Below are 26434 nucleotides of genomic sequence, written 5' to 3'. Positions count from 1 at the left end.
TATTATTTAATGAGCCATCTGTGATATTTATGTTTGACAAACTTCCAAAATATTTTATTACAATTGTGTCATCAGTTTTATATATAATGCTTAAGTATTTGTATTTATGTATATGTGTGTTTTAACCTGAATAAATATCTATCTATCTATCAAACAGACACCCTGATCTATTTGGTAAAGGTATGCAACTCGCCGCTCATTTTTCAGAAACTATAACCCCTTTTTTCCGATATGGTATATAAATAATTTTTTTTTAATTGTTATGCTTTTTAAAGGTACACCTGTGTATGTCTTATATAACTGGATATTAATGTTACTTTACAGTATTTTAGCTGAAAGCAGTAAAGAAATCAGAAGTTGTAAATCAAAATGGAGATAAATATTGATGATGCAAGCAAGAGAATTTCTGATATTCACCTGTCGAAGAGTTCAGGTACATTTTAGATGTCATACTGACATATTTTAAGGCCAATTAAAAACTATTTATTTGCAAATCATTTACTCCATCAGTAAAGCTGGAAAGTTACCATATAACCCATACAGTGGTGGTACAATGTAAAACCTGATTATGAATATAGGATCAAAGATAGACATCCATAATGTTAATAAATGTTTTTATATCTTTGTAATTACATGTATATGGTAAGAAAACCAAGTTAGACTTTTTAGATAAAATGGGTACAACTGAATGTAAACCACTGTGCCATATTTATTTTTCACTGTACCACAGTATATTTTTGTACCGCTAAACTGTTACAGCCCTAACATTGAGAGCAGTAAAATAAATCATGTATTCATGTTTATTAGGTGAGAACAAAGAAAACGATGATCCTGATGAGGTAGATCAACAAAAGTTTAATGAATTAGTGATGAAAGCAAAGAAGCTTATAGGTGAAGGAAATATTGAAGATGCATTGAAATTGAATAAGAAGGCTCTTGTTATCTGTTACAGTGAAAAATTGGCAAAGAAAATCAAGAAAATGGAGGTGATTCTATTTTGTTTTATAATTTACAAAATGGAAGTGGTTCTTTTTTGTGAAATACCACTTCCAAAGCAAACACAAAAGGCTGAATATGTGTTTGTTTTAAAGAAAAAAAGTTTTGATATGTTCCTGTTTTAAGAACCAAGAAAAGTAATGGTATTTAGATTACCACAGTAGATAGAGCTATATGTATATTGGCATCAAACTTTTTGTTGTTTTGAGTCCTGGGTACTAGCTTACTTTCCAAGCTGATTAGGTAAACCTCTGTATGTCTGTAACTGATATTTCTCTAAATAATTTAAAAAGAAAAAAAATTTGGAAAACATGGATTAGTATTTGTGTATATCTTTAGAAGTTATTTGATTTTTATTGTTGTAAATTTAGGATTATATAAAGGCCCATGCTGATGATTCTGATGAAGATGATGAGCATAACGGGATGTTACATCTAGGTAAAGGTTTTTACCTGTACCGTGATCTCTATAACAATCTATATGCTCACCAGCAGGAGGGTGTTCTATGGCTCTGGTCATTGTTCAGAAGGAAAAAAGGCGGGATTCTTGGAGATGACATGGGGTATGTGTTATTATTGAAAATATGCAGTGATTATTTTCAGCATTTTTGGAATGATGGTAGGTCCCCTTTGAGGGGAAAATTGCATAACATTAACTGTCATACAACAACAACAATTGATTATTACTTTCATTTAAGGATTTGGTTGTAAGTAAAAGCATGCTTGCAGTTGCTATTGTTGAAAACCTGGTTTCGTTGCATTGACATGTTGCAACTTTGTTCTGGGAAGACAAAATAAAGAAGCCTAACTGCAGGTTTCAAATATACATGTACATGTTTTATGTTTGATGAAGTATAACCTTTTTTAGCTCACCTGTCACAAAGTGACAGGGTGAGCTTTTGTGATCGCTTTTCGTCCGGCGTCCGTCCGTCGTCCGTCCGTAAACTTCTACTTTAAATGACATCTCCTCATAAACCACTAAGCCAATTTCATCCAAACTTCACAGGAATGTTCCTTTGGTGGTCACCTTTAAAAATTGTTCAAAGAATTTAATTCCATGCAGAACTCTGGTTGCCATGGCAACCAAAAGAAAAAGCTTTAAATATCTTCTTTTAAAAAACTGAAAGAGCTAGAGCTTAGATATTTGGCATGAAACATCTTCTAGTGAGTGTCTACCAAGTTTGTTCAAATAAAAGCCCTGGGGTCAAAATTAGCTCCACCCCAGGGGGTCATTGATTTTCCCTATATGCATATAGTAAAAACTTAAAAATCTTCTTTTAAAGAACCAAAAGAGCTAGAGCAAAGATATTTAGCATGAAACATCTTCTAATGGGTGTCTACCAAGTTTGTTCAAATAAAAGCCCTGGGGTCAAAATTGGCCCCGCCCCTGGGGGTCATTGATTTTCCCTATATGTATATAGTAAAAACTTAAAAAATCTTCTTTTAAAGAACTCAAAGAGCTAGAGCTTAGATATTAAGCATGAAACATCTTCTAATGGGTGTCTACCAAGTTTGTTCAAATAAAAGCCCTGGGGTCAAAATTGGCCCTGCCCCGGGGGTCATTGATTTTCCCTATATGTATATAGTAAAAACTTAAAAAATCTTCTTTTAAAGAACTCAAAGAGCTAGAGCTAAGATATTTAGCATGAAACATGTTCTAATGGGTGTCTACCAAGTTTGTTCAAATAAGAGCCCTGGGGTCAAAATTGGCCCCGCCCGGGGGTCATTGATTTTCCTTATATATGTGTATAGCAAAAACTTAAAAAGTATTCTTTGAAAAAACCTAAATAGTTAGAGGTAAGATATTAAGCATGAAACATCTTCTAGTGAGTGTCTACAAAGTTTGTTCAAATAAAAGCCCTGGGGTCAAAATTGGCCCTGCCCCGGGGGTCATTGATTTTCCTTATATGTGTATAGGAAAAACTTAAAAACATCTTTGAAAAAAAAACCAAATAGCTAGTTTAGATATTAAGCATGAAACATGCTCTAATGGGTGTCTACCAATTTTGTTTAAATAAAAGCCCTGGGGTCAAAATTGGCCCCGCCCCGGGGGTCATTGATTTTCCCTATATGTATATAGTAAAAACTTAAAAAATCTTCTTTTAAAAAACCCATTGAGCTACAGCTTAGATGTTTAGCATGAAACATCTTCTTATGGGTGTCTACCAAGTTTGTTCAAATAAAAGCCCTTGGGTTAAAATTGGCCCTGCCGGGAGTAGGGGAGGGCAGATCATTGTTTTTCATTATAAGTGTGTACATCATTAAACATCTTCTTATAGGTGTCTTCCAAGTTTGTTCAAATAAAAGCCCTGGGGTTTAAACTGGCCCCGCTCCAAGGGCCTACATACAGGTGAGTGACCTCGGGGCCATCATGGCCCTCTTGTTTGGGGAATGGCAGAGGGAAGACAAGGCACATTAGTTACGTATTAGTATTATTCTCATGACAGGGTAGACAGAAATGGAAGGTAGATTATTTTTATACACTTGCTAGAAAGTGTTATGAAATCTTCGGAGTAATTTGGTACTCCATCAGAATAATGACCAAATACTTTTAGCCATCCCTTATTTATAGTGACAATCTATAGTGTACTCTGTTTTCAGAAAACTGTATTTTATAGTTTTGTGATACGTATTTTTCAGGCTGGGAAAAACAATTCAAATAATAAGTTTCCTATCAGGGATGTTTGACATGCAGAAGGTGAAGTCTGTTCTTATAGTGCTACCTGTAGCTGTCATGGTGAACTGGGAAAAAGAATTCCAGAAATGGTAAATAAATACTAAATATAGAGTTGTCATCTATAGAAATGACATTGATGTAATGTCAATGTATTTTTTGTTGATCAATATAAATCAATACAGATTTGAAAAAAACAAAACAATAATTTTGACATATATAGACTGTCCAGAAATAATGAAATTTCACACAAAACATTTACAGATGCAGATGACCAGACCAGTCAAAACTACATGTCTAAATACTTTGGTTATGTATTAAGGGATTTAGTGTCTTAATGAAAAATCAAAGCTTTGAGGGTTACATTTTAGCAAATTTTCTCTATTTTTACAATGATTTGGTTTTCAATATATCAATATCTAATATTCTTGTACAATGTATCTGCTATTTTTTAGGGCACCAGGTCTAAAAGTTGTTGCTTACCATGGTAACAGCAAAAGAGAAAAGGAAAGGGCCCTAGCTCGTGTCCAGAGGCGAGGTGGAGTGTGTTTGACTACATATGGTCTAGTAGTGACAAGCTGGGAGCAAATAGGGCAACAAGATGGCAGAGAATTTGTATGGGTATGTGTTGTAAAATATTCTAAAATAATAGATAGTTGAGAAGTTGGTATTGCTTTTTTTTAATCATTAAGTATGCTTGCTGAGAAATCTGATTATGGGAACAAGTAACATACAGTATTTTGTTAACGGGACTTTGTAGATGAGCTGCCAAATCAAATAACATTTTGAATCACTTGTCCCATAGTTTTGTATGTTTGAAGTCTGGAAGTCTTTCATTTAGGTATTGATTCATCAGATGGATTGTATTATGGTTGCTTATGGTCAGGGTGCATGAAATTACATCTTGTCATTGATTTGGCACCAGTTTTGTTAAAGTCCTGAACGTATGTGTCAACATGGTGGATTTTGTTTCTCTCAACATTGCAAATGTCTTGTATTGACATATTTTCATCAGCATACTGGTTTATAGTGTATTTTTAACTTGAACTTTATTGCATAGCATTTCAATCATGATCACCCAAGGGTATATTTCTCAAGCTAAAGATTTGGGCATTTTAACCCAACTAATTTTACCATGTGACCTGTGCAGACCAAGACCAGCCTTCACATCTGTGCTGTTTGATGGTGGTCTGTACTGTTCGCTATTCAGTCATTACATATTTTGAAATATTCTCTAAAAATGATAAACTATTTTACCCATGATTGAAAGATGGACAAGTCTAATGAAGATAATAAGCATAGTAATGGTTAATGATATACAATGATGACTGATGCTTTCTGTTACAGGATTACATGATACTGGACGAAGGACATAAAATAAAGAACCCTACGAAGACAAGTAAAGGTGTACATGCTATACCTGCCCATAATCGGATCATTCTCACCGGAACACCTGTTCAAAATAATCTCAAAGTAAGTGTTTGTGATCATGAAATACTAATATGTTCTATGAAAATTAAAAGTGGTCTCTGGGAAAATCATCAGTGTTTTAAGGAGGATAAGACCAATTCTGTCATTCGTAGAACATATTAGTATTTTATGATCACAAAATTAATTATGATTGATCAAATACAGTAACATTTATTTATTGAACAAATTTGCCTTACCTTGACTTTGAAATGATTCATTGTCAGTTCAAGAGAATATCCGTATCAAAAATTGACTTAATGTAATGAACCTATGACAGTTATCTAGTTTGTTGTGCAGAGTACAGGTTTTGTCTAGGTTAGAGCTCAATGTGAGGCAAAACAATGGTATTATTTAAGTAAATTTGCTTTATAAAGAACATAAATTTTTCTTTCATACAGATATATTTAAACTATTCTTTTTCAAAATTGAAACGGTGATTTTGTATACTTTAGGCGGCAGATACATAGCTTTATACACTTTAAATCTCAATATATGAATGTAAATGTCAAAGAGATTTATTATTTTGAGATATGTATAATATTGTGTTTGTATATTATTATTTTCTCAGGCATGGAAGTAAATTATTCTTTATAATTTATTTTGAGATTGGTGATAAAACTTTAGACCAAAGTAAACTGAATAAAAAGTTGTTAAGTTAATTTATGTTCAACTTTCAGGAGTTGTGGTCACTTTTTGATTTCGTTCATCAAGGATCTTTGCTTGGCTTACAGAAAACATTTAAAATGGAATTTGAAAATCCTATAACAAGAGTATGTATATTATATTATTTCAATATTCAATACAGCAAACTTCCATTGATAGAGAAAAAAAAGAAGAAATAACCTAATAAATTAACACATCACAATTGTACAATGAAAAGCAATATTACAAATGTGCAATATTTTGATAGCATTTATGTCACAGTATTCATAAAGATAAGCATGAATCAGTAAGTATGTTGCTTCAAGCACAATTAAAGACGTTTTTCCCTCTTTCACTGCTTATATAATAATGTTATGATCATAGGCTAGAGAAAAAGATGCTACTGTAGGTGAGAAGAAGTTAGGACTGGAAATGGCAGAAAGTTTGAAGAAGATTATAGCTCCATATTTCCTCAGGAGAACAAAGGCCGAGGTGAAAGAAAGAGAGAAAGCTTCTAAAGACGAGCCAGACTCTGGTGTCACCCATGCTGTGTAAGTAATTTATATGAATTCATTTCTGTCCAAAATAGTTTTGATATATTTGATGATAGTTATGCCTTTGTATGTAGGATTTTCAATATTCAAGTCCTAGGGACAGTATATGTATTTCCAGCATATTTAAGTTATAGGGGCATCTGTGGCTAAGTGGTTGAGGTTCAGCTACTTGCCCATCACAGCTGTGGGTTCAATACCCACCATTGACTTCTTTCATGTGGTTTTGGTTTTTATGACATACAACAAAGAATGTTTTCTAAGTTTATAGGTGGCCCAAAATGGGTTTTTTGACTGCAGGCGCCTCCTTATGACAACCTTTCTAACCTCAAACAAATTATAAATGCCTAAATGTTTGTTGTTCCAGCATGCCAACAATGACGAGGAAGAATGATTTAATTGTATGGACGTTCCTGCGAGACACACAACTGAAAATATATCAAGACTTTCTCTCTCTAGATTCAGTTAAAGAGGTAAGGCATATTTGATTGAATATTGGATAGTATTTATTATGGTTTTGGGGCACTCATTTCACTTTTTTTTTTGGCCGAAATTCAGCCTAAATTCTCTCCCTATTCATATTCTCCGTCAGTAATTTTGAGTCTTGTTATTAAAGGGACACTACTGAGGTGTGTTGACATGATGGGACAAGAAATAATTTTTATGCCCCCACAATGTGGGAGCATATAGCGTTGCACTTGTCCGTCCGTCAGTCCGTCCGTCTGTACGTCCCGAAATCTTGTGAACGCAACTCCTCTAAAACCGGATGGCAGATTTTGCTTAAACTTACAGGGATGAACAACCTTAATGTGTAGATGGTAGTAAAGGAAGGAATTTTCGCTGTGACCAAATTTAACAGAATTATGGCCCTTTGTTGATTTTTTCACTATATACTATGTAGAAATTTTGTGAATGCAACTCCTCTTAAACCGGATGGCAGATTTTGCTTAAACTTACAGGGATGAATAACCTTAATGTGTAGATGGCAGTAAAGGAAGGAATTTTCGCTGCGACCAAATTTAACAGAATTATGGCCCTTTGTTGATTTTTTATACGCCCGTTTGAAAAAACGTATTATGGAACGCCCCTGGTGGGCGGGCGGCGTCCAATTTTGTCCGGAGCATATCTCCTACATGTATGGAGGGATTTTAATGAAACTTCATAGAAATGTTCACCACTATGAGGAGCAGTGTCGCGCACATGAACCAGGTCTCTAGGTCGAAGGTCAAGGTCACACTTAGAGCTCATTGAAAAATGCTTGTCCGGAGCAAAACTTCCACATGTATAGAGGGATTTCAATATAACTTGGCACAAATGTTCACCATTGTGAGGCGGAGTGTCGCGCGCAAGATTCAGGTCCTTGCGGCCAAGGTCAAGGTCACACATAGAGGTCAAAGTTCAGATAAAAATTTGAAGATGTGTATATGGACCATTTAGTCATCATTTATTGAGGGATTGTAACACAAATGGTCATTATCAAGACTATGGCTGTGATACATATAATTTAGGTCAATATATACAAGGTCAAGGTCACTAAAGATGATGAAATATCCAGATTTTGTCCGGAGCATATCTCCTACATGTATGGAGGGATTTTAATGAAACTTCATAGAAATGTTCACTACTATGAGGAGCAGTGTCGCGCACATGAACCAGGTCTCTAGGTCAAAGGTCAAGGTCACACTTAGAGCTCATTGAAAAATGCTTGTTCGGAGCAAAACTTCCACATGTATAGAGGGATTTCAATATTACTTGGCACAAATGTTCACCATAGTGAGGTGGAGTGTCGAGCGCAAGATTCAGGTCCTTGCGGCCAAGGTCAAGGTCACATATAGAGGTCAAAGTTCAGATAAAAATATGAAGATGTGTATATGGACCATTTAGTCATCATTTATGAGGGATTGTAACACAAATGGTCATTATCAAGACTATGGCTGTGATACATATAATTTAGGTCAATATATACAAGGTCAAGGTCACTAAAGATGATGAAATATCCAGATTTTGTCCGGAGCATATCTCCTACACGCATGGAGGGATTTTAATGAAACTTCATAGAAATGTTCACCATTATGAGAAGCCATGTCACGCACATGAACTAGGTCTCTAGGTCAAAGGTCAAGGTCACACTTAGAGCTCATTTGAAAAATGCTTGTCTGGAGCAAAACTTCCACATGCATAGAGGGATTTCAATATAACTTGGCACAAATGTTCACCATTATGAGGCGGAGTGTCGCGCACAAAATTCTGGTCCCTGCAGCCAAGGTCAAGGTCACACATAGAGGTCAAAGTTTAGATAAAAATATGAAGATGTGTATAGGGACGATTTAATCATCATTTATTGAGGGATTGTAACACAAATGGTCATTATCATGACTACGGCTATGACACATGTACTTTAGGTCAATATATGCAAGGTCAAGGTCACGAAAGATGGTGAAATATCCAGATTTTGTCTGGAGCATATCTCCTACATGTATGGAAGAATTTTTATAATACTTTATGGAAATGTTCACCACCATGATATGTATTGCTCCATGCATGATCCAGGTCTCCAGGTCAAAGGTCAAGGTCACACTTAGAGCTCATTGAAAAACGCTTGTGGGGAGCAAAACTTCTACATTCATAGGGGGATTTCAATATAACTTGGCACAAATGTTCACCATTGTGAGGATGAGTGTCGCACGCAAAATTCAGATCCCTGCGACTAAAGTCAAGGTTACACATAGAGGTCAAAGTTCAGATAAAAATTTGAAGATGTGTATAGGGACCATTTAGTCATCATTTATTGATGGATTGTAGCACAAATGGTAACTATCATGACAACAGGTTTGACACATTTAATTTAAGTTAATATTTGCAAGGTCAAGGTCACTGGAGATGATTAAATATCCAGATGTTGTCCGGAGCATATTTTCTACATGCATGGAGGAATTTTAATGTTACTTTATAGAATTGTTCACCACCATGAGACGTAGTGCCCTGCACATGAACCAAGTCTCTAGGTCAAAGGTGAAGGTCACAGTTAGAGCTCATAGCAAAACGCTTGTCTGGAGCAAAACTTCTACATACATAGAGGGATTTCAATATAATTTGGCACAGATGTTCATCATTGTGAGGCTGAGTGCCGTGCATAAAATTCAGGTCCCTGCGACCAAGGTCAAGGTCACACATCCTGTGCATATCTTCCCTACTGATTTGTTTTAAGGTTCATTTAACAACACAGTGCCAAGGATAAAAACTTGCTTGATAGATAACACTTATCCATAATGCCCCCATCTCCATCTAAAGCTTTCGTAAACGGGCGTATTTTGTGACTATGGCACCCTTGTTCACTATATACTATGTAGAAATTTTGTGAACGCAACTCCTCTTAAACCGGATGGCAGATTTTGCTTAACAGAGCAACAGATAAGGTGCGTATTTGCGTATTTACGCAATTAATTTTATAAAATACGCAATTGATTTTTTAAGAATGCGTATCAAAACCCATTAAAAAAATTAAATACGCAATTGTCTTAAAAACCCGTGCGTATTGTCATTTTCATCACTGCAAAATTAATCTGTCGTACACTCGTAGTTTTGGACAAATTATATCGATATGCATAATATCCGAATATTCCCGAATCAATGCCAACTAATCAACAGTCTCCGGTCTTTGACGGTTCCTGGTCTCCAAAGACCGACTAAGCATCATGAGACTGTCGATTTGTCTACTCAGGTTGACGGTCTTTACAGACCGGCAGAGACCGTTGATTTTGCGGAGACCGTCAATAAGTAGGTCCCAGCTGTAACAATAGACCCTTTGAAACGCAATATGGCGTCGTACAAAAGGGAAAATGAGTCGCAAATAATAAAAAATCAGTCAGAAAATTAACTTGTTAAAAATATTATGGAATATAACATGAGCATTTTATATAAAAAATAAAACAATTGTGAAAAGTTCTAGTAAATTGTAAAATCCTATTTTCTTTTTAAAACAGTTAAGATATCTAAATTTAATTTTATTGATATTGAAACCATAAAATTCATATCTTCATAATTGAATACCCAATTGATCTTGAAATCATAGGGTATCGAGTTTTTGAATACCCAATTAAATGGAGCCAATACCCAATTCCAAAGGAAATGATGGAGTAATACCCAATTCACTTTTAAAGCTTATCTGTTGCTCTGGCTTAAACTTAAAGGGATGAACAACCTTAAGGTGTAGATGGTAGTAAAGGAAGGAATTTTTGCTGCGACCAAATTTTACAGAATTATGGCCCTTTGTTGATTTTTTCACTATATACTATGTAGAAATTTTGTGAACGCAACTCCTCTTAAACCGGATGGCAGATTTTGCTTAAACTTCCAGGGATTAACAACCTTAATGTGTAGATGGTAGTAAAGGAAGGAATTTTTGCTGCGACCAAATTTAACAGAATTATGTTTTTTTGTTTTCTTTGTTGATTTTTAGTTTTCAACTTGTGGCACATGTAGTCCAAAAAATATTTGACCTAGAGTCATAAGATTGACAGAACAGTGGCGTGTGGGGGCATCCGTGTCCTATGGACACATTTCTAGTTTAATTTGTAATTAATGTTCATTTGATGTAGGTCTAGACTAATAACTTGTGTGAAAAATGTCAGATCATTTGCTCACTCTTTTTAACAAGAATTATTATTCTAATTGTGAAATATAACCCAAATTTGAAAAACTAAACAAGAAATGCTTCTCAGATCAAAATCATATGGTTTAAAGATTTTGTGTATTGAATAAAATTTTATTATTCCAGTTGCTGATGACAACAAAATCACCACTAGTTGCTCTGAATGTCTTGAAAAAAATCTGTGATCATCCACGACTGTTGTCTACCAGAGCCTGTGCTCAACTTGGTATACAAGATGAAGGGTAAGTGTACATTCGTTGTCAACTAAGTTTTGTGCTCAGTTCTGTAAACAGAGTTAATGGGTAAGTGTACATTTGTTGTCAACTAAGGTTTGTGCTCAGCTAAGTTTATGTGGAGATGGGGGATAAGTGTACTTTTGTTGTCAACTAAGTCTTATGCACAGCTTAGTGTATGTGGAGGTAAAGGGTAAGTGTACATTTGTTGTCAACTTAGTCTTGTGTTCAGTTAGGTAAACCTGGAAATGAAATAAAAATGTATATTTGTTGTCAACATAGTCTTGTGCTCAGTTCAGTAAATGTGGAGATAAAGAGTTAGTGTACATTTGTTGTAAATCTTAGTCTTGAACTTAGAGATGTTAACTAAGTTTTTATGCTCAGTGCAGCATACATGTAGGATAGGTAAAAGTACATTTGTTGTCAACTAAATCTTGTTAGCTTTTGTCAGCTTTGTGTACAGGGACTTCCGCCCGTGTCAGTTATATGTCTAAATGACAAGTAAATGTACATTTGTTTACAACTTAGCCATGTGCTCAGTTTTGTATATAGGGAAATGAAGGGTTAGTGTTAACATTTGTTGTCAACTTAGCATTGTGTTCAATTTGGTACACTGGGAAAAGATGAATAAGGATATCATAGTCAGATTGTTGAACTATTTTTTATCTTTATAATGTTTAATTGACAACATGTTTAAAAATGTGTCATTTTATTAATAGAGCTAGAAGGGATTATTCCAAATTTAATAAATATGGTTTACATAAGTTCAAAGTCAATTTGGTCTCTATTGTTTAATAATGGCATTAACTTTGCTTTTCATACATATGATCTTTATTCATATTATGAAAACTCACTGTGGCTGTTACTTCCTTTTCCTGGCAAAGGCTTGTACTGTTTGATACTTAAATCCAGAGTGAATATTCCTATGTTCAAGAATTCTAACATTAGCAAATCCTTGTTCACGTAATATATCAGCATAATCTTGAATTGAAATTCCTTTATTCTTTACCTTCGGTACGTCATCTTGACGTTTCTGCTGCTTTTTTGTTAGAACTGGCTTATAGTCATGAATACACGTGAGGAACAGACATCCAGGTCGTAGGACACGATAAATCTCACATGCGGCTGTTTTAATATCATTCCAGTAATAGAAACCATTCACGTTATAAACACAATCAAACATATTATGAAGGTACGATAAAGATTCCGGTGCACAAAGGTCAAGTTCTAGAGTTCCGGTTTCAATATCTTCATGTAGCTTTTTGGTCACTTCTTCTAGATGTTTTTCAGATGTTTCTGTACCCATTACCCTCCCTGGACCACCTGTAGTAAATTTTAATTTAAAAGTTATTTCTTCTGAGCAAGCAAAAATTATAATTTAAAACTTTGTATCTTTAATGTTATTTTCTTTATACAAAAGGTAGGTATCTTAAAGTGTTTTCTTTATGAAAAAGGGTATGTTTCAATTATACAGATTCTGGTTGTTTTCTTGGATTTACATATTGAAAATACATATGAAATTTGAAATTAAGACTCCAAAAGTTTTCTCATTTAAATCAAGATGAATTCACTTAGAATAGTTTTAGTGAAAATAGATGTCAAGTACAGGTGATATCATACCTGTATTGTATGCTGGTATATACCAGACAAGGTGCTTGAATGATTAAATTCTAAAATCTTGCCTTTTCACCCAATGGAATGAACTTTAAAACGTCTAATTCATCTCTTCACACTGATTTATATATACAATACGATAATGAATGAAAAATGTAAGAATCAGGGAAAAAATTAATTTTTTTCTACTATGTGATAATAATTTCTGCAAGTGTCTTATGGATATTCTCCAACACTGAAGTAAGTTAAAATTGTTTGTTATATGTACTTACTTGTTTATAAAATGTTTTTTCGGCTCATTCTGGTTTTGTTGGTGTTTTTTACAAATAAATAGTCAAAGGGTACAAGTGTGATTAGTTAGTTATTCAAATACTTCAAGTTTTGTAAAAGAATCACTAAAAGGTTAAAGGTTTAATCATATGATAGCAGGACCCTCCCCCCCCCACTGACTCCTCCTACTTCCCCTACCTCCTACTTCCCCACTAAATACTGTCGTGAATGAGTCTTTGTAAAGAAGCCATCCTTTATTTATTGTATACACATTGGTGCCAACTTGTGCTTGAAATTGTTCAACAAAAATAGCTGGTATGTCATAACTGTATCTTGACATGGGGAATTTTATGTAAAGAGTAACTGAGTATATTATTGGTGAAATGAGAGATTAAAAATGATTTTTCAGTTGCATAATGATAAGTAAAGAACGTTCAAGTTACCATTGAGAAGCTCCAGTACAACCTGTAGTCCATGTCCTTTATAAAACCCAATCTCGAGGACAAAATAATTGGGTTTTATATCACATTGTCTAGCGGTACTCTCGTGGAATTGAGCAAGCGGGTCTATCTCTTCTTCTTTCTCTGTCTGAAATAATAAAACCAGGCATGTTTACTTATTATTTTGTAACAATTTGTGACATCAAATTTGGAAACTGGTAACCATAATTGATCAAAAATTGTAAATTTACTGAGTTAATAAGTGTTATATTTCCATGATTCTATGATTTTCTTTAAAGATCTTAGGACCTCTATTTGGTGATATTAATTATTAAAAGGGTATTTTATTCTGATTTGAAACTTTTCAATAAACCAATCCAATTATATATTTAATATTGATTTTTTTTTGGTGGAGATGAGATTAGGGATGTGAATGGGAGTTGTATGCTGGATAAGTAAAGTACATGTTTGATAAAGGCATAATGTAAATAAACCTAAAGTAATATCTGCCTTTTATTCTGTATCTTTATTCATGGAAACGAGAGTTGTGTAATTAAAACATAATTTACTTACAGAGTTGCAACATCCCATTTTCTCATGTGAAAAACAAATTTGAATTTGAACAACTATTCAGATATTAATAACAGTTTTGTTTCCATTATATATCTAAAACTTACAATGCAATCATGTATTATCTATTTTAGCATGGCAGTAGTATTAAAGAAAAGTACAACCAAACTGTCAGTGTAAAAACAAAAAAAACAATAGAGTTAGTCATGGTTGACTTATCATGAAATTATGTGCTTTAATATAGTGTAGGGGTAGTACAAGTTATGGACTTTGCTGTAATTGATTTTGTTTAAATTGGACAAATTTGAAAATTGATTTACAGACAAATCTTATGTCAGGCAAATGTAAATTTCACTCTAAGACAATCTGAATGTCAGGCAAATCTGATTAAATCACATACATCCTTTATAATACTACGGACACCCTGCTATCACAATCTTTATTTCTCTTCTGAAGAGAACTTGAATATTACTCTCTGTTTACAATAACTGATTTTACACTTGGCATCACATAGTCACTTATGTGTGCGACCAGAACTAATAACAGATAAACAACATGATAAACAACATGATAATTTGACAATTATACTTTTATTAAGGTACTTCATAACCTTGTGGCGGAAATTTTGGCTGCAGACGGGCAAAACCCATAAATTTTATCCAGTCCCGGGGGAGACTACTAACTGCCTTGTTACACTGGCAAGTCAGTGACCCAGGTTTACAACCTGGTGTCAGTCCCAAAAGTTGAACACGCTTAAGTGGACAGGTGTTAGCGGGCTGCCAAGATTACATCTGACTCCTGAGCAACGAGGGTCCCGGACGTAGCCCTGCCCTGGGCCTCCCCTCCATACGTAGAGGTGGAGGGGGGTGCCAACGTAACCCTGGAGTGCACCCCACCATAATACATAAAACTAATACATACAATGAACCTGCATGCTTTCAAGCAAGTCAGGCCAGGAGAAAGAGCCAGACAGTACCCGTAACCCCCTTTTTCGTCTCCCCGGGCCGCTCCCCCAGATCGAAAATTGTACCCTTCTCTGCGCCTGTGATTTAACTGCAAAACAAACTGCAAGAAATTTATTTATAGTAGTCCTAATAAATTCCTATACTGTTAATAACTTTGACATATATCGCTGTCTGTTTTTTTTTTTTGTTTTTTTTTTTAAAGGCAACATTATGAAACACGTAGATGTAGAGCGTTAATGTAACCACTGTAAAGATGAAGTTCACTTCCTGAGTTCCAAGGAGTAATTTGACTTTTACTCTGAACTTGAATGTTAACTAGCCTTACTAGAACTGGAACTTGTATGACTAAATTGAGTTGAAGAAATCCCTTCCATATGTTTGTAAAAATTATCACTATTGTAAAGTATTAATTATTAGGATGTATTGTTCTCCAGTCTGTACTGAGCACACAGGTATGTTAACAAGATCCTTTGTACAAACAGTTTCAGTGCACACAAAAATCCTGATGGCACAAAACTCCGAAACCAGATTCTAAACCAATATCCAGATGAGGTTGGAGGTTCTCTGGAAGCTGGCTGCTGTAAGACTGTTAAGAAAAAGAGTCCCTGAAAGAGAAAGAAAAGGCGGCAGAAATTGTTCTCATAAAGGGGAGGGCGGGCGGGTGCGTTTTTGAAGGACACTCTGTTTCGGAAAGTTCCCGGATAATGATTCGCCTCCTTTGAAGAGTATCTTAGTATGTCTAAATTCCGTACTTTACTTTACCGGATTAAACTGCACCTACCCACCCGTTAGATGATGTGTTTAAGAAGGATTATCGAATACGAGATTCTGGATAATCCCTATTAAATCACATACATCCTTTATAATACTACGGACACCCTGCTATCACAATCTTTATTTCTCTTCTGAAGAGAACTTGAATATTACTCTCTGTTTACAATAACTGATTTTACACTTGGCATCACATAGTCACTTATGTGTGCGACCAGAACTAATAACAGATAAACAACATGATAATTTGACAATTATACTTTTATTAAGGTACTTCATAACCTTGTGGCGGAAATTTTGGCTGCAGACGGGCAAAACCCATAAATTTTATCCAGTCCCGGGGGAGACTACTAACTGCCTTGTTACACTGGCAAGTCAGTGACCCAGGTTTACAACCTGGTGTCAGTCCCAAAAGTTGAACACGCTTAAGTGGACAGGTGTTAGCGGGCTGCCAAGATTACATCTGACTCCTGAGCAACGAGGGTCCCGGACGTAGCCCTGCCCTGGGCCTCCCCTCCATACGTAGAGGTGGAGGGGGGTGCCAACGTAACCCTGGAGTGCACCCCACCATAATACATAAAACTAATACATACAATGAACCTGCATGCTTTCAAGCAAGTCAGGCCAGGAGAAAGAGCCAGACAGTACCCGTAACCCCCTTTTTCGTCTCCCCGGGCCGCCACAGAAAATAACATTTTTTCTTCCATTATAAAATTTATACATAAACAATATTGTAAACATGTTTTGGAATAGGATTACTTATATACATTTTAAGATAAATGAACAGTATACATTTTAAGATAAATGAATGTAACAGTTTTTGATATTCATTTCAGTCATAACATGTAATGACATTCACAGCTTTTATGATGTCTATAGGGTGGCTGTTGGTAATGTTAGTAAAGAATTGTCTGGTGTACTGTTAATCAGAGACTGCAAAGCTGTCTTCCAGTTGTTGATAAGAATGGAATTACCCAAGCTTGACAAGTGTGTTCCATCAGTATGGAATAAGTTTACCTCCTTAGCAGAAATATTGTTATTGTCAATGTATTGACCTCCATTTTTGTGTCGCCTTGAAAAGGTGACATATAGGGGTTACTTTCGTCGGCGGTGTCGGCGGCGTCTGTGTCGGCGTCGTTGTCGGCGTCGTTGTCGGCGTCGTCGTCGGCGTCCCCTAAAGCTTGTCCGGAGCATAACTCAGTCACTATAAGTCTGATTGACTTCAAACTTGGTATGCATGCTTCTTTCAATAACCCGAAGTGCAGTGCACAAGGACCGGTACTCTGCAGTTCTTATTTTTTGAGTTATTGCCCTTTGTTAATTTTCACACTTTAATTTTGTCCGGGCCATTTCTCTTCAACTAAAAAAGCTATGGACTTGAAACTTCATAGGATGATAGATCTCATTAAGAAGAAGTGCAGTGCATAAGAACCGGTACTCTGCACTTCCTAATTTTTGAGTTATTGCCCTTTGTTAATTTTCATACTTTATTTTTGTCCAGGCCATTTCTCCTAATGTATAAAAGCCATGGACTTGAAACTTCATAGGATGATAGGTCTCATTAAGAAGTAGTGCAGTGTACAAGAACAGGTACTCTGCATTTCTTATTTTTTGAGTTATTGCCCTTTGTTTATTTTCATACTTTAATTTTGTCCGGGCCATTTCTCCTTAAGTATAACAGCTATGGACTTGAAACTTCATAGGATGATAGATCTCATTAAGAAGACGTGCAGTGCACAAGAACCGGTACTCTGCATTTCTTATTTTTTGAGTTATGGTCCTTTGTTAATTTTCATACTTAATTTTTGTCCAGGCCATTTCTCCGAAAGTATACAAATTATGGACTTGAAACTTCATAGGATGATAGATCTCATTAAGAAAAAGTGCAGTGCATAAGAATTGATACTCTGCATTTCTTATTTTTTGAGTTATTGCCCTTTGTTGATTTTCTTACTTTATTTTTGTCCTGGTCAATTCTCCTCAAGTATGAAAGCTATGGACTTGAAACATCATAGAATGATAGATCTTATTGATAAAAAGTGCAGTGCACAGAAACTGCTGCTCTGCACTTATTATTTTTTTAGTTATTGCCTTTTGTTATTTTTCATACTTCATTTTTGTTCGGGCCATTTCTCCTAATCTACATTGTTCACAAGGCGACACATCCGACTCGCGGAGTTCTAGTTAAGAATAAAGGATTTGATTGCAATATTCACTCTTGTTCGTTTTTTTTCTATTTTCTTTCCAGCACCAAGAGGTGCATAGTGCCAGTACCTCCTTTGAAGGATTGATGACCATATTATTGTAGTTTTACAGAAAAGTGCTTGATATCTCAGGATTGAACACTGAATCTTTTCTATCAACATTTTACCTGTGACTCCCTCTGATGTCAGATCATTGGAGCCGCAATGAATCAATATAAATTGTGGTTTTGGCATTTCCATTAACATCGAGTCCATGAGTTTATCTAAACCATCAAAAACGAGACCTCTGCATCCCTTCCACTTAACTGACATGTTATGCTTTGTAAAACCAAGTTGTGGGTCATCCAGCCTTGCAGTTCTTTCAGCCCAGTGAACAATGGAGGACCCCATGATCCAGAGACATTTATGACCTGAAATAACTTGGGGACAGTTAGTTTTTGGTTGATGTGTTGTAAAGATAGGAGAAAAAGGAAATTATTTAGGGGTTTAACCTGATATAACGAGTGAAAACCTCAGACTTCCAGCGTCCCATGACCTTAATTCTGTCGTCGGGCACCCCAATACTGTGGAGGTATGTTGCTCCACCAATGCGAAAGCTATGTGATCTGACATGATCGGGAGCATCTATAAATTGTAAAGCTTTCTGTAAAAGTGAACAAAATTGATACTTTGTCAGGGGCTTGGTATTGAAGTGGATAAACAGATTATCCCTGTCGGCTGCATGGGACGGTTCTTAAGGTACTTTGATAGACTGTTAACTGGACAATGGATCCCACCATTAGCTTTAATTTGTAATGTGACCGATAGACCTAGCTGATCAGTTTTTGACCATCTAATTTTTAAAAAGACTGTGTTATTAGATAGATGAAACATCACTAACTAACAACTGTTTATGGTTAGACGATATAGTGCTGGGTACTGTGAACTCACTGACTCTTAGCAAACCAAAGAATGCCAAGGAGAAAGCTGCAGTGAACATGACTTGTTCATATTTGTTGCTACATATATATTTTAGACTGTAAATCATTTTATCAAGTAAGGTAAGTGTAATAGGAGCCCTTAAATCATTAACATGCCTCCCTTTTAGGCGGCGTAGGCCCTCAATTGCCTTAATCACTAAGAAGGATTTTGTGGGGTCTGTTAGACTACCCACTTTATGGGCATAACCGATTCCCGACATATAAGTAGAAATTGAAGAGGCGGACAGACCTTGCTGGGCGTAATAAGCAATAAAAAGAAGTAAATCTTTAATAGGGACTGGCCAAGTGTCTGGTAATTGATAGTTATTTCTAAAGTTGGATAACTTTTGAATGCTTGTTGCATAGGTTTTACGGGTAGATGCAGCCACTGAATTAGAAATTAATAGCTGTGCAAGACTATCTAGATGTTCCACAGGTGGGATGGAATCTGTGTGGGTTGCCAGTCTGCCTCTGGCGCTGCCTGTCTGAATCTGGCCCACTGTGAACGAGAAAGTGCATCTGCTATGACGTTTTTTCTAGAAGGGATATAAGTGGCTTTAATAGAGATATTGTGAGTTAGCATAACCAAAACTAGATGTCTAACTAGATTCATAATTCTCTCAGATTTACATGTTTGAGATGAAATGATATGTATCACAGCTTGATTATCTATGTGGAATAATATTTTCTTATTACGAAAAGAATTTGACCAAGTAACAATGGCTGCCACAACTGGAAAAAAACTCTAACAGAGTCATGTCTCTAGTGAGTCCTCCTATAACCCAATGTGAAGGCCATGAGCCCTGTGACCAATGGCCTGCAAAATAGATACCATACCCTCCTGTAACACCACCTGAACTGTCGGTATATATTTCAAGGGTGTTGTCTGAAAGCCAAATAGGGTCAGATATCAAGGTTATTCCATTGTATGACTGGAGGAAATGTAACCAAAGACCTAGGTCTTTACGCATATTGGCAGAAACCCTTATCTTATGATGAGGTTTTATTACACCTATGGTTGCATCAATTAGCCTTCTGCAGAATGCTCGCCCTGGGCAATAACTCTGCAAGCAAAATTCAAAGATCCTAGTAGGGACTGCATGTCCTTGAGGGAAATTTTTTTAGCATTTATTGCTATGATAATTTTTTGTCTAAGATCTACGAGCTTATCATTAGGTAACCGCATTGACATCTGTACAGTATCAAATTCAACCCCCAGGTAAACCAAACATGTAGATGGAGCACATGTTTTGTCAAACGCAATTGGTATATACCAAATTTTTTACAAGTATTTTCAAAAAATTGCAATGTATGTCCAGGTTGAATATGATTAGATGACTCACCAAATAGGAAGTCATCTAGATAATGCAAGATGTTTGAGTTATGACTATTGGCAACTACCACCCAATGTAAAAAGGAAGCAAATTTTTCCCAGAGGGCACAGCTAATTGAAGACCCAAAGGGAAGCATTTTGTCATAAAAATAGTAAGTAACTGGTTTACCTTTTTCTCTGACCATTACTTTAAAACCAAGCAGATCAAAGTCTGCTGGGAAATGGGGAGAAGGCGAAATGCTGACTTTACATCAGATTTGCTAAGTAGGGCACCCTGACCTAATCTGGCAACCATATCTGCCGCTTGATCAATTGTTGAGTACGACACAGAGCAATGATCTTCATCAATATAGTCATTAATAGATCTATTTCTGGGATAAGACAGGTGGTGAATTAGACGGTAGTCACCGCCTTTTTTGGGAACTAAACCAATGGGAGAAATTTGTAATGTTGGAAATGGGATTCTGAGAAATGGGCCTGCTACCCTACCAACTTGTATTTCTTTAAATTATTTTTGTATGCAGGACCCCTGGGAGTTCCCTGGCACTGCGTAAATTTGGAGAGTCTCTGTGTACCGGGGGCCCTCGTATTGTAAGGGAAAACCTTTTGATATGCCTGTGATAAGGTCTTTTGCTGCACTAAATGGGTAAAGTTTTCAAAGCTTTTAGTAATTCAGTGATATTTAATGGTGTATTGCCGATCTGATAAAGAGGTGAGGTACTATTGACCAGTGTGGCATACTGTCTGTGCATGTTTTCCTCCGCATAGCCTGCAGACATGACTGTACCTACAAGGAGTAAAAGGACAATGACTACCAGAATTGAAGTAATTACATGAAAATGACTTAGGACTGGAGGTACGTTGTTTATTAAACTTAACTGCAGGGGTGCCCGTAATTTGAGATGTTGTTTTACTATTATAGGCAGTACTCCTGGTTTGACCTGCAAAATCAGGTACTCTAGGTGATTGACCATTTACATAGAGCAACCAAAGTTCTAAATCAATGGTGCCCCAAGACCTAGATGGGTTGTTTGATTGGACCTGGCGGAATTGTTCATCATATTTCCACCAGGAGTCTGATCTTGTTGCTGCTAAGCGTACATCCCGGAGGTATTTTAACAGCTCCTGGGATCTGTTGGGAAACCTTTCCAGGTAAATACTAATAAAAACGATGAATGCCGATGTCCATTGTTCAATAGACATTTTGAAATTTGACCCCCTTGGCTTTGTGACGCATAACCTCCCGTTTCTAAACTGCAGTTCCCCAATTTGACCCTCTTCAGAATACTCTTGAAGCTGGCGGGATGACTTTAGAAGAAGTGCCAGGTCGGTAAATTCTCCAGCCCAAATTTTTTCTTTTATTTTTACAGGAATAGTACTTCCTAAACTATGAAAATTTTCATCAATGTTTACAGGATTTGATAGTTGAGTTGGCGAGTTATGAACCATTACTGAATCAAAGGGTTGATAATCTAATGAGGGTGGCGATGGAAATGAAACATACGGCCGGGTACCTTGTAATGGTGATTCCCGCGCTTCTACATCGCCGCCTCCCTGACTGGCACTGTTAACCGGTGTTTCCACCAAACCGCCTTGGGATTGTCTGCTGCGTTTAGGCCTATTCTCATTCGCATCTGTCCCGCTCCTTTTCTTGGTTTTACTTTTTGGCATTATTTTATTCTTTTTATTTTAACTTTTTCGGTGCGTTTTTGAAGGACACTCTGTTTCGGAAAGTTCCCGGATAATGATTCGCCTCCTTTGAAGAGTATCTTAGTATGTCTAAATTCCGTACTTTACTTTACCGGATTAAACTGCACCTACCCACCCGCTAGATGATGTGTTTAAGAAGGATTATCGAATACGAGATTCTGGATAATCCCTATTATTTAAAGAAAAAAATTTATTTCATGTTACACTCTTGCAAATTTTTAATATTAATTTAAGACAAATTTGTTGTCAGGCAAATTTAAACGTATTCAGACAAATTTTATTATCACATTTGACCAAGTTTACATTCATGCAAACTTAAGAGGCAAGGTAGTTTTAAGGTGTGGGGCATAATTCTGGAAGCTATATTTTTGGAGTCATGCCCCTTTTTTGTTTTGAAATTTTGTCAAAAGTAGTTATTTTAACAGATGAGCATTAACACTGCATGTGGTGCCCCTATTTAAGACAAATTTGTTTTCAAGCAAAACTGACTATTTATTTAAGCAAAGAGGATTTCTCACAAATGATTAAAAGTTAATTTTAAGACCATTTTAGGTTCAACAAATATGAATCTAAAGGTACATTATGCCTCAATAATAAATATTTCTTTATGCTTCAGAAATGTCAAACATGTGTGTAGTAATGTAAAAATATAAGAAATGAGAAATGAAAATTATCATAGTAATTTGGATGCATAATGTTCCTTTAAGGCAAACCAGCAGTTGGGCAAATCTAGGCATTGATTAAGGTAAAACTGCTGGAAATCAGGTTAGTCTGAATATATTTAAAACTCAATCCTTCACACAGATATGTTAATTATTGTATTGTATACATGTACTCATAGACAAGAGGTGCATCATTAAATGGTGATGTATTTACTTTGAGTGTCCTCATTTTAAATTTCTTAGTTTTGCAATCAAATTTAGTGGCATCCCGAGATGTTTCCAAAGGCATCCAGAGTTGCTTCTAATTTACAGTGAATTAACTTAATTTCTTTGGCATGAAATTTCGTGGTTTACTCGCAAAGAACATTTTTGTTGAATTTTAAATTCATGGACTGATTTATTTTTCCAAAAGGTAAAATGTAAATAAATATGATGCAAAATAATCTTACAGCAGACAATAAGAAATTTTGTGGATCTTAGCATCCTGGATTGACCTATCGGAGAAAAATACGAAAATTAGTTCACCACGAATAGTTATGATTTTACAGTATGTGGCAATTGGGACAAACTAGCAGTCAGGAAAATTCAATGCTTGAATTTATTTTGTGAAATTGGCATAATTTATGCAGATCCTATATTTTTTTCTTTCAGTTTAGATGATGACATATTAGAAACAGAAGAAGGGAATTTATCAGCTGTTACTCGTATACAACATATTGCAGACAATATTCTGATCAATGAGTCGGGCAAACTTTTATTTCTCGTCGAGTTACTTGACAGATTGAAGGTGGAGGGTCATCGGTGCCTGGTCTTCTCACAGTCACGTAAAATGTTAGATATCATGCAAAAAGTCATAACAAACAGGGTAAGAGACTGAGAAACTAAATTGATTGCCATATCCTTTAGCCTGTCATATTTGTTTAATGGATTTGCCGTGCTTTGAATTTGGAAAAATCCATTCAGATTTTAAGGGAATACAAAAATTGTGTTAACAGTACTATAAAGTCTTTCAGACTGCACAGGGGCAAGGGCTGGTCACTTTTGATTCCAGCAGGTTATGGGTCTATAATCTTTTATGGTAATCTTAATATAACTTTAGTTTAGTTTATACTTATTTATTTTAGTTTGATTGTGTTTGAAGCTATAAGCTTATTGAAACACTCTTGAATCATTCCTGGAACCAACCAGTAGTAAGCAATGAGTGTAAAGTTTCTTGCTCATGAAAACAACAGCTTGCACCTGATGGGGTTTGAACCCATATAGCCACCAATCCTTAGATTACAAGTCCGACATGTTAACCACTCTGCCACTCCGCCACTCAAACTCATGTGTTTAATTTGTGAAACAGTTGATTTTAATGTTCTTTTAACTTGTAAAACAGTTGTTTATTTTATTTATGTTTTTTGTATGCATGTGTTTAATTTGTGAAACAGTTTATTTTAATGTTCTTTTAACTTGTAAAACAGTTGATTTTAGTGTTCTTTTAATTTTTGAAACAGTTCATTTTATTTATGTTTTTTGTATGCATGTGTTTAATATGTGAAACAGTTGATTTTAATGTTCTTTTAACTTGTAAAACAGTTAATTTTAGTGTTCTTTGTATGCATGTGTTAATTTTGTAAAACAGTTGATTTTAGTTTTCTTCACATGCATGTTCTTGATATTGGATATCAGTTGATTTAATTATTTTCTTGCTATGTTTGTAAACAGTCAATTTAATTTTTTCCCATGAATGTGTTGAAATTGTGAAACAGTCAGCATTTTACTTGATTTACAGTAATTAAAACATTACATTGCAAACAGCACTTTCAATTTATGTAAGTTTCCAAGTAATTGTCAAAAAAAAATGCAAAAAAAGCCCTTATTGTGGTAGTCATGCAGTAGAAATATGGGATAAATACTGCAAAATCAGTTATTCATTGCATATAACATGCATATTGTTACTTGTATTGTAATTATTTTTTATTTTTCTTAAAATCTTAGTACATTTTTCTTAAGCTTGATTTTCTTGGCTCATCTGGAGGCATGCAGGTTTCAGTGTATAAGTATGAAGTAATACATTTGTTCTGATATGTTAAAAGGGTCATAAGTTGATGAGATTGGATGGAACAATAGCTCATGTACAAGAGAGAGAAAACAGAATACAGAAATTCCAGACTGATTCCTCGTACAGTGTTTTCCTACTCACTACGCAGGTATTTATAGCTTTACTTCAAACACACATGCTCTTAATGTCTCAGAAATTGAAACACATGTTTTTAATAATAATAATATGTATTATATATAGTTTTATTGAAATGATGATGGAAATAATAATAATTCTTTTACAGAAGCAACACACTTTAGCATTATTTGCCACTTTCAAATGTGTAGACTTACAAGTAGAAGATTGATTAAATATGAAATTATTCAGCAATGAATTTTACATGAATTTAATCTGGCAGGAAGGAATACTTAACAAAGTGCTACTGAGTCTGCCAGTTCTTTTTAGGCAAGGGGCATAATTCTGAAAGCTATATATTTAGAGTTATGTTTTAATCTTACAATTTTTGTTGAAATTGTTACCCTTAATGAACGTGTGCTCTTGTATTAAAGTGGCATTTATTTATGTATATCAATACATTTACAATAACTATAGCCAGTTTTTTTTTAAATTGTGTATTTTATTATATTTATACAGGTTGGTGGGGTTGGCCTTACACTGACAGCTGCAGATAGAGTGGTTATTTGTATGTCATTTTATAAAACCTATTCTTAAAGTTTTTTTGTCTCCATTTTGAGTCTTATAAGATGGAAAAAAAGTTACATAAGCTAGATAAGTTTATATGATGTTTAAACATTACCCTACTGAAATGCAAAGTGATACTGGTAAGCCTTTGCTACTGGTAAAGGGCCAAGCCAGTTTGTTCATCCATGCACTATACTGTTGGTAACTCTGTTATTGTATCTAGGTTCTGAAATACTTAAAGGGACTCCACTGAGGTTTTTTGTCATGATTGAACTGAAAATATTTTTTCCAGATGAAAGTACCATTTGATTTAGGTTAAGAACACTAATCTTTGTGCAAAATTTCAGATCATTTGCGCACTTCATCTTTCCAGAATAATTATTCAAATTGTAAAAACATTACCCAAAATGAAAAGCGTTTAAACGTTTTTCACTCAAATTGGGCTAAGAAAAGCATAAAAATACGATTTTTAATTTATTTCAAAGTATATTTCTTAACTATCTTTGCATTTAGTTCTGTTTTAAGTGCCTCAGCTCATGTATGTAAGAAATTAAAATGTTATGTTTTTAGGCTTTTTAACCTCAGTGGAGTCCCTTTAAACTTTGAATTGAGTGATCATTCAAAGCTGGACTAAACCATTACAAAAATTTAGTAGGCTAAATGTTAATATAACATTTGAACAGGTAGTTTTTGATAAACTCTTTATATAGTACGCATGCGCATGGTTAAACAAGTAAATATTGTGTTGTGATATAAACAATGGATTAACTGTGTTTCTAAACGTTATATTGGAATAAAAGTGTATTTATTGTGTTCTGGAATATATACAGCAATCAAGGTTTGCTTATAAGCTTGGCTGGAATTGTGGTTTTTGACTTAGAACTTTTTCCGTGTATTATATAAGGGTGGGGTATGGACACAGAAAATCTTCAAATTTCCCACCTCCCCGATCAGTAAATTCGTCACGCATGATTTGATTTACAAAAAGTGCT

The 26434-nt window shown here is 35.2% G+C and overlaps 3 protein-coding genes across 3 annotated transcripts; 1 reads left to right on the top strand and 2 right to left on the bottom strand.

Moving 5' to 3' along the window:
- Positions 1–310: 310 nt before the first annotated feature.
- Positions 311–25443, top strand: LOC132747930 (DNA excision repair protein ERCC-6-like; the record flags this gene model as incomplete). The annotated part of the gene is made up of 13 exons (XM_060737462.1): positions 311–433; positions 808–986; positions 1368–1558; positions 3636–3761; positions 4125–4290; positions 5017–5142; positions 5817–5909; positions 6166–6332; positions 6700–6805; positions 11110–11225; positions 23366–23579; positions 24796–24909; positions 25395–25443. Coding segments are annotated over exons 1-13 (1711 nt in total), but the record flags the coding sequence as incomplete, so codon positions are not given.
- LOC132747929 (uncharacterized) lies at positions 11933–14211 on the bottom strand. Its single transcript, XM_060737461.1, has 3 exons — positions 14114–14211; positions 13544–13688; positions 11933–12539 (listed from the first exon to the last, which is right to left on the bottom strand). Exons 1-3 carry the CDS (start codon positions 14129–14131, stop codon positions 12079–12081), a joined length of 624 nt encoding a protein of 207 aa, XP_060593444.1. The 5' UTR covers positions 14132–14211; the 3' UTR covers positions 11933–12078.
- LOC132747931 (uncharacterized) lies at positions 18907–22236 on the bottom strand. The gene is made up of 2 exons (XM_060737463.1): positions 21857–22236; positions 18907–19508 (listed from the first exon to the last, which is right to left on the bottom strand). Exons 1-2 carry the CDS (start codon positions 22011–22013, stop codon positions 18907–18909), a joined length of 759 nt encoding a protein of 252 aa, XP_060593446.1. The 5' UTR covers positions 22014–22236.
- Positions 25444–26434: the final 991 nt, after the last annotated feature.

The sequence above is a fragment of the Ruditapes philippinarum genome, unplaced genomic scaffold (assembly GCF_026571515.1).
Source record: "Ruditapes philippinarum isolate M1 unplaced genomic scaffold, ASM2657151v2 ctg12193_1_1_1_1, whole genome shotgun sequence".
In the NCBI taxonomy this organism is placed as follows: domain Eukaryota; kingdom Metazoa; phylum Mollusca; class Bivalvia; order Venerida; family Veneridae; genus Ruditapes; species Ruditapes philippinarum.
This window is presented reverse-complemented; position numbering and strand designations above follow the sequence as displayed.

Coding starts and splice junctions, on each gene's coding strand:
- LOC132747931 (XM_060737463.1), bottom strand. CDS start 22,013: ATGCCAAAAAGTAAAACCAAGAAAAGGAGCGGGACAGATGCGAATGAG. Junction 19,509..21,856: donor GCGGGAATCACCATTACAAG/GTACCCGGCCGT, acceptor TCTCGTTCACAG/TGGGCCAGATTCAGACAGGC.
- LOC132747929 (XM_060737461.1), bottom strand. Junction 12,540..13,543: donor TGTACTGGAGCTTCTCAATG/GTAACTTGAACG, acceptor AATTTACTACAG/GTGGTCCAGGGAGGGTAATG.